Source organism: Lepisosteus oculatus, chromosome 4 (genome assembly GCF_040954835.1).
Source record: "Lepisosteus oculatus isolate fLepOcu1 chromosome 4, fLepOcu1.hap2, whole genome shotgun sequence".
In the NCBI taxonomy this organism is placed as follows: domain Eukaryota; kingdom Metazoa; phylum Chordata; class Actinopteri; order Semionotiformes; family Lepisosteidae; genus Lepisosteus; species Lepisosteus oculatus.
The window spans coordinates 27,395,708-27,405,265 of NC_090699.1; the positions used below are offsets into that span (position 1 = coordinate 27,395,708).

At 37.3% G+C, this 9,558-nt stretch overlaps 1 protein-coding gene across 1 annotated transcript in view; it reads left to right on the forward strand.

The window, feature by feature from the left end:
* cpxm2 (carboxypeptidase X (M14 family), member 2) overlaps positions 1-7,308 on the forward strand; it is a 62,968-nt gene extending 55,660 nt beyond the window's left edge. The window contains exon 14 of the mRNA XM_006630416.3: positions 3,372-7,308. Coding sequence (XP_006630479.2) covers positions 3,372-3,625 — 254 coding nt within the window. The 3' untranslated portion in view covers positions 3,626-7,308. The remainder of the gene's footprint in view (positions 1-3,371) is intronic.
* The last annotated feature ends 2,250 nt before the right edge of the window (positions 7,309-9,558 follow it).

The following is a 9,558-nucleotide window of genomic DNA, read 5'->3' on the forward strand; positions in this document are numbered from 1 at the left end:
TGTTGGAGACAGATGTTAAAACAGCAAAAGGACAACCTGCTCAGTGCTGAGGAACATTACCTCCCTTTTAATAATTCCTGAGATTTTCTTCACAGTTAGTGGGTCTGACTTTCAAAGAAGTGTGTGTGCCAATGCTGCTTCCACGGGATTCTTTAATGTAAGGACAGACTGACAGATAAAGAATGTTAATCATTTTCAATTGCGGAATTGATCTGAAAATCCCTTTCTTATATTTGAAAACCCTCTTTAGTTTCATATCCTGGAAATTACGATTTCATCTTTGCCCATGGTTCATAGCAAAATTCTAATATTGTTACCCTTGGTTTAGACAAACATGAGATGGAGACACAGTAGTGCATGGAAAAACATAATAACCTTTTGATAGCAATTTGGATATTGGAAAACCAAATTATCCAATATCTCCCCCTGTCATCAGGAATGTGAACTACCCACACGTACGCATGGTACGCAGGTAGTGAAGCCATTTTTTTTAATTGACCTAATATTTATTTTAAAAATTACAAAAACGGTGAGTCCGTGACCCCAGGCCTGCTACAGACTAAAGCTACCATCTCACATCCCTTCAGGGTTGTGATCAGACTTGCAACAACAAAACAAACATTTAGGGAAGCAGTGTTGGTTTCTAGACAACAAAAGACCCTTCCAAGGACAGTCTGCTCTGTAACACAGAATCGAGAACCATTTCTTTCAACAAAACAATGCATCCAGGTTTTATGAGCTCTGCTAAAAAGGCTGCTAAAAAATAAATCTTTCCTTAACCATAAAAAGACCCACAGCCCTTGTTCTCCTGAATTCAGTCGGGTGTAATTGGTGGTGAACAATACTGGCAATGTTCCGGTTCCAAAAAACACTTGGCCTTTTCTCTGCAAGCTCCAAAAGATGTGAGGTGATGCAGCAAAAAAGAGAGAATTTATTTATAATCTGGTCCCACAGTGCCGGTTGATCTCTTAATATGTCAGTTCTCTGCCCTAGGAAAAGAACTCTCATTGGACGATGTGCAAAAAATACCCCCCTACCCTCAACAATATCAAACACTTGACCATCTTCTTTCTAATGTGTGGTAAATATACAGTACCAAGGTGGATTATTGGATGTTAGAAACGTCCCTGAATGTCACATGAGGAATTAATTTATTTTCTCCTCTGGCAAGTGTCAGATAAAGCTATTTGTAACTTCTTAAGATTAGTCTGCACACAATTAATGTGTTTTATAATATGCTGGACCTATTTTAAGGCTTATAATGGTAAAGTGTCACTTAAATTTCATCCCAACAGGATGACTCATACTTATGTCTCTGGGCAAGAAAACACTTGCCTAAACTAAGACAATGATCACTGTGTGGCTTAAGACAATAAATAGCCTCCAATAAATGAAGAGGGCTCCAAAGACATGTTTTAACAGAAGAGCCACATTGTGCCACTGCATCTTTTGCAATTTTTGAAATATAATTGGATTTATTATGGAATGATGATTAATACATTTCTTTAGAGAAGGGTTCTGTACTTGTTATTTTTTAATTGAGCCTTAAGGCCAGAGAAGTAGGTCAAATGTAATTAGTTTGACCTTCTACATTACCTTACAGCTCGAGAAAAAAAAAGAAAAGTAAAAGATCACTAACAGAAGTGTGATTATTGCTGGTAAACTGTCTGCATGTCAAATACATCATGATGTCTAAAGACCCTGGCAGCTGCATATATCTCCTTTCTTTTAAGAGCGACAAAGACACTATTTAGTGTTCAATATTTTCTTAAATACAATGTCATAGTCACTGTGCTGTCAGGTTTTGTTGAAAACCAATTTCTCTTTGTTTTAAATGTGTGTCAGAAAATGATTAAGAAAAATGTGACAGTAGGAATGCTGGCATGAAATAGAGTGGAAACAATACAGGTTTTTGAGATTACAGGATAATCATTCGTTTTTTAAATATACTTTACTTTGAATTTCATTTTAATTCTTTCTGCAAGGCAGAAAGAACAAAGGGGAGCTTTTTGTTTCCGGTATAAGGTTAGAAGCTGATTTAGCATTCAAGTAGGCTTATTATGATGGTTTCAAATTAACCTTTAGAACCCATCACAATAGCAAATATATGGTAAATGTCATCAGTGTTCCTGTGTAGGTGTCTCATAGGGAATATGAGGTCAGGAAGGAAATACTCTTGTAGGATTTTAAGAAGACTGTAACTCTCCTCCATTAATACGTTCTAAATATATCATTTATTTGATCATATAAATGAACACTGTACCATAGAGAGATAAAATTATTACTTCAGTTATGATTATTTAGCCACTGTAACCTCTAGGAAGTTTTACTAAACTACCTTGTTAACTATCATCAAACCTACAGTATGAGAAAAGGAAAGGTGGAGTTCTAATTAGAGCTATAGCAATAATAGGTTCCCAGTAGGAGCTGTATGAAGTCAGAACATGCCTACACTCTGCTTTCTGGCTTGATCACAGACACTGTTATGCCCTGGATTTCTTCTGATTCCTGCCCACACAGTGCTATTCTTAACAAAGTGAAGCAGGTACTATTTAGCATGACACCGTTCAGTGCTATTTTTAAAACTCTTACTATAAAGGGTACATATGCAGTATATTGTATATCTGGAGAAATAAAAGATAGCTCTGAGATTTTTTCTTGAAACTTTTTGGGGTTTTTTAGTAATATGTGTTTTTTTTTTACTCAAGTAAAATATTGCATTTGTTTCCTTCTTCTAATAAATTAAACTATTATTTATGACATCTGGATTATGCAGGTTTTCTTTGGTAGTTTTCATTGTCGCTCAAATGACAAACCTTAAGACACCAAGTAACTATACAGTATAAGTCCATACCATAACAAAAGCATTGACATGGGATACCTTCATCTATAAATCAAACATTATGTATAAAAGACAAAAAATCTAAGAATGTTGTGAATTACAGTATATTAATTTCTACAAAATACCTTGAAGCAAGAAAACATACTTCAACAGTTTATTGAGGCACATCTCATGGACAAAGCATTGAGAAGAATGGTATTCCAGAGACAACCAAAGTGAATAGGTCACCCTGACTTCAGATATTCAGTGAAGTATAAAGGGGAAAAATTGAATAATCTTCTGGCATGTGTAAGCTCAACAATGAATTAATTTGGTACAGGTGCAGTACACGCAGATCTGAAGTAGTAATACACAGTCTCAATTGGAAATAGATTTTTTTCAAAAAGTGAGAAATGTCTGGAGCACTTTATCCAGCTGGGTGACATTATCCATGATACTGGATTGTCTTTGAGGTACATAATGAGCTCCACTAGCCTGATATTGTATATTCTAACACTCTCCTTCTTTCATTCCCTGTTTCTCCCATCAGCTGCCGATGGGGATTATTGGCGCCTACTCAACCCTGGGGAGTACAAGGTGACTGCTAGGGCAGAGGGCTACACCCCAACCAGCAAAGTGTGTGAGGTGGACTACGACATGGGTGCCACCGAGTGCGACTTCACCTTGAACCGCACCAACCTCTCGCGCATCAAGGAGATCATGGAGAAGTTCGGCAAGCAGCCCATCCCCATCCCCGCCAGGTCACACCGCCAGAGGGTTCGGCAGAGACGCCGGCAGACATAGGAAAACGTTTACTTTACGTGAACCATGAATAATTTAAGACTGGCAAATAAAAAGGAAGGGGGTGTCAGTAAAGAAAGAGTTAAATTGCCATGTGGAGAACATTTACGTACAGTAGTCCTTCAAATGCCAGTGTAACTCTTGCTCACCAATCACTTCCACCAGGTTACAGATGACACAGAAAGTTCTCCTGTGTGATGTGTCCTTAAAAATGTGGTATACAGTACCTTTTAGTAAGCTAAGGTAAATGGTGGTGTGTGACCTGGGGTATAGGATGTTACTAATTTGAAACTATTAGTACAATTTAAAATAAAGTACAACAAACCACAGGAAGATCTGCATTTCCCACCAATAAGGGTCAGTAGTTGTGGGCATTCTGAATGGTGCATTTAAAGGGAATAGGTGTGCTTTCAGTAATGACTATTGATTAAAAAAGGTTGACTTTAGTACAATGTTTTCTGAGTATATGAACATTTTAATTGTATAGGCTTCAATTTATATGCTTTTGCTCAAAACTACAAAAATGTTATCCATTACAGGGCATTAAGTATCTTTCTGCAGCTTATATGACAATTCACACAATATTTGTATGTGTTCTTAATAAGTGTGTAAGAAAATACATAATATGCTTTAACATGTTTACTGTTGAACTCCTAAACAATTCCTTTGGCCAGAAACAGACAGAACACTTTACTGTGACATTTCATTACATGTTAGATTCCTTCCCATTTTTCCAGAATTAGTTCACATTATGTAAAAATATTTACAGTTTGTACCAGGATCTCTTTTTGATGAGGGGGAGAGTGATTGGACGGCTGTTTTTCATTCCATTCTCTTGACTGTGTAACCAATATCATTATTCACTTGATTATTTATACCAGTCTTTAACTTTCTTCCAAGGTAAAAGGCTATCAATGGCTTAAACACACCTACAGTAAGTGCAAGTTAAACCTGCCACTGGCAAATTATAAACCCAGTATTTGGTGCTGTGTTTCCACTGAATGCAATCAACATGTCTATGTGAGTCAGAAAGCTGTCTACAATAACTGATTTTTGGAATTTAGGATTTGTACATGGGTCATGTTTTAACCTTATCTATCTATTGTGACTGCTAACCTCAAGGCCAACAGCTGTGCCCACCAGCTGTGCCCACCTGACCTGGATCTATTGCCATAGAACAAGAAACAGACAATCGGATCAGAATCATTAAACTACTCAGACCTTCCACATTCTGTCTATCACATGCCATCCATAAAAACTATTTTAAGACCTCATTTGCTAAACAATTGTTCAGAATAATTATTTTGCCCCAGTCTTAATCAGATAGCCATTACATAAAAATACCTATAAAAGCTGCAGTGAAACTGGGTTGATCATTGCTGTTACAATAATGTTTAGGCCAGATACTCCATGTTGCTATTTATTTCATGGAGTTTATAATGAAACTTTGGGAGGGATGACAACAGCCAAGTTCAATCTGACTCAGCTGTCAGTAATACACAATTAGACCTGACATTTCCTCACATCTCTCATCCTAGCGTTAATCACACATCAGCAGGGTCTGCTTGCCGGCACACCTGTCTCCATTTGGTGGTTTGAACCAAATCTTTGAGCTGACGTTGCCATTAACTGCGACCGAGAAATACCGGCGCATCACTCCGCCTGCCGTCGGAGTGGGGGGGGGTTCTCTTTTCGAGAAACACCCTGGGATTTTTAATGACCACAGAGAGTCAAGACCTCGGTTTTACGTCTCATCCGAAAGACGGCGCCTGTTTACAGTATAGTGTCCCCTTCACTATACTGGGGCATTAGGACCCACATGGACCGCAGGGTGAGCGCCCCCTGCTGGCCTCACTAACGCTTCTTCCAGCAGCAACCTTAGTTTTTCCCAAGGAGGTCTCCCATCCAGGTACTGACCAGGCTCACACCTGCTTAGCTTCAGTGGGTTGCCAATTATAAGTTGCAGGGTGACATGGCTGCTGGCATCATTTCCTCACCTAAACATGATAAATACTGTATGTTATCATTTTCTCACTTCATATTTTAATCCAACCTCCACCTTCGCAGCTGCCCTTTGGTCACTCCTCACTCTGCATGGGGCTTCCAGTCTCCTTGTCCTATGGCCAGCTTAGCCCTGAGCCAAGCGGGTTAAGATTTTGGCGAAACCCCCCATAATCCTTTCACTACACTTAATTCGTGGGTACTGTCAAACATTATTGAGTTAATGTTTAATTAACTTCACTCTGTAGTTCCCTCACAATGGACAATACAACCTATCTGAATAAGGGATAAAACCTTGTAGACAGATTACCTAGGGAACTCATTCACAGCTGTATTGTGTTGTAATTCATTTGGATTTAATTTGTCTTAAAATTAAGAATCATTTTCATACTTGGTTTGTGCTATAAAATTGTACCACAAGACAAAGAAATATTATATATAAAAAGAAACAAGTAATAGGTTTATTCTTCAGGTGTGAGAGAGACAAGGCAGTAGGCAAAGATATAAATGCAATTAAATTTTTCTAGAGGATCTAAATTTCTATATACTGTATAATGGTCCATTAAGGTTACTTAAACTTGTGCCCAAGTCTACTTGTAATAATTGCTTTACTATAAAAAATATACCAATTTGAGCTTGTGTCATTATGCCTTTGGTATACTGTAAATCCACTTACAGTCAATAATGACTTCTAATACAAAATCATTTGAGAGATCTTACTCTGATGTAACTCAGCGGTGCTTGAGTCCAGTCCTGGAAGGCCACAGTCTAGCATGGCTTATAAGCTTCTTAAAATCAGTAACACCATGTGACTGGAAGAGCTGCTAACCTGTTTCAGTGAAGCCAATGATTCAATAAAAACCTGCAGACCCAGCAGCCCACCAAGATTGGTTCTTGGCATCCTTTGTGTGGACCCAACACCATGTTCACTGTTAATGAATAATTTGCTTAAAATTACATTTGAAAACTACTTTAAGATCAAGGAAGTAAAAAACAAGATCCATCATTTATCAGTTTGTATAGCTGATGGGCCTATAAAGATCCTACCACCACACACACTCTCCATGAGGATGAAGGCTTAATGGAAATGCATTGCAATCCATTAAGACCAAATAAGGTGATTCTGAGCAACAGTAAGACTGCAAATCTACAGTACCTGAGACTTTAATGCAAAGTGGATGGAAGTATATTTCACCACAATTTTCAACAATTTTGGAAAGTCCTGAGTAAGAACTAATTTTTAAAAGCTGTTAGAGAATAGTTTTGGTGAAAAAAGGGTTTCTATGCCAAATACAGAGTGACTGATCAATTTTCATGTCCAATCAATGTGGCTTTCTCTGTTGCTGAATAATTTAAAACATTGACCAGGCTCTTTCTATGTCTAAAGATAATTCTGTTTGTGTTCATTTGACACATGGTTATTACCCTTTTCTAAAACTGAAAATGACACTGTATATGTGTGCATGTATACAATATTTATACATTTTTAATTAAGATTTCATAAAACTTTTTTTCTAAACTTTAAAATATTATATGATATTCCAGGTAATGTTATTGCACTTTAAAAACCCCACCAGACTGCTTCTGCTTAGAAATTCTTGTATTTGGAATTTTTACTATTATGGATCTTTTATATGCAGGAACTGTATGAGGCAGTTTATAATAAATTCACTTTTTGTCTAATATCTCTTGTGTAGGTTTGTGCCAGAATGCATTTCATCTGTTCCCCACTGCACAGCATAATTTTAAAATGCAACTTTCTAGAAAAATAATCCCGGAATGTTGTATTTTAAAGTATACTACAAAAATATGTATTGGTAAAAGACGAACACTGTTTTATTGACAGTACAGAACAAGATTATTAAGGCTAGAACAGTCTAACAGTTTAGTACTGAGAAATAAACTGAAAGTGCCTTGAAGTGTTAATAGAAATAGAATTGCCGTCTCATTTTTGTATAACCCTGTATCTTCAGTGCTGTCTTGGATAGAGATTCCTAATTAATGTGCAGCCCACCCTTTTCTGTCACGCCTGCCTGCACACCTGCACTGAGCCACAGCCGCCTGCACACCCGGGACTCCACAAACCCGCAATTACAGGGAGAAGTCCAATCAGAGGAGACACTATTGAAACCTTCCAGGGGTATTGAAAAGCATGCCACACCAGTGTCATAATTTCACAAGATAAATAGTGGGTGGATAATATGTGAAATCATGATTCCTGGACTAATTATCTCTTCCAGTCTCTCTTTTCTTTTCTTTTTTTGGCATTACATATTACTGTGAATTGCCTGTTGATAATATTTGCTAATAAGGAAAGGAGTGGAAAAATAAAGTTAAAGACTTTTTAAATATATTTGAGTAATGGCAGCCTGTATTTGTTAAATTAAATAAATAAATATCATTATTGATATTGTTTGTAGTGATATGATAATTATTGTAGTGTTCTACATGCTACACAATTTACACAATTGGGTGAAGTAATGTGATGTTCCACATGGAATATACTTAGATACATTAATAATACAGCAAATGAGTGTTGGGACCAGTGGCATTTGTTATGCTTTTAATGCCTCTCACTACTGTATATCCATATATCCAATTTCAGCAGTTCGATTAATAATTACCTGTGTTCCATTCCCACCTGCTAGACTCTGTCAGACAAAACAATCCCCCAGTTTTGTAGGAAAAACTCTTCTATCCATACAATGTCTTAAATTCTGTCCTATGTGTCCAGAGCTACTGTATATCTCGGCAATCATGATCATGAGCAATCAAGGTCTTTGATCTTGAGCATCAGAGTGTTAAAGCTGTATAGTATATCTTGCTCTGTTTTTATTTACTGGTACTTTTTAGGCACATCAATGAGCCATGTGACTTTATACAACATTTTCCTTAATAGTGCACTACAATATACGGTATACTGTTTTGTACATTTCATTTGCAAGATTTTAATTAAAAAACCAGAAAGATATAGTAATTCTACTAGTAATTCAGGGTTCGTACAGGTTTTCCAACATTCACCTCCCATCTGAAGCCAATCAGGGTGTCCAAAGGACATTGCTTACTGCTCAGTCTGTAATGCTGTACAGATGTGTGGGAAGAGAGAGCTGCCATCTGACCTTAATATTGGTTCAAAGGCCACTGCTCCCTCTGAAGTTGTTCCAACCTTTGAAGTGAATGTGTGTCTGCATGGATATTACATGAGTGAGTGGCATTATTTACAGTATCTGTTTAGTGACTTTCTAAAAGTCTTCATACTCTACAGCATCATTGTTGTTCTCATATTGGTAAAATAGAATACAAACAAACTGATAAACAGCCAGATACAGTACATACTGTAGATAGGTAGATTGGCCATTTATACTGCATATACTGTAGATAGATTGGTGCTTGCTCTTCATGTAACACTATAGTTTCATTACTAACTTGAAATGCAGACATATTGCATAGGTCTACATGTTTAATACACAGCATTGCTTTAGTGCATTTGTGTCATGGTACAAAACATTAATGTACAGGGACAGATGAAATGTGGAAAGGCTACAGCAAGAATGTGTTTTCTGAGATTTATGGAAGTGAGTGTCTGTTTTCACTTAACGTACTGTACATCTCTCAGATGCTCAGGGCTTGCTTGGAGCACTTATTCTCTGTGAAACAATTGTCTGAAACAATTGTCTTCTGAAGGTAATTAACTCCTGCAGAATCCCATTTGAAGATGGTTTTGAGGGCTTTGAGAGGGAGTCTGTATTTTGAGTAAAAGCCATTTTCAGCCCTACATTCCTCAGCTATTGTACTGCCATTTCATTACCAAGATCAGTATGATGCAAGTACGTAAACCAGACCCTCAGCATGCTCTGTACTAAGGTGGCAGACAAACTCAATTACCATACAGTATGTCTTACAATTTGATTCCCTCACACACTTGTATTCCCTGC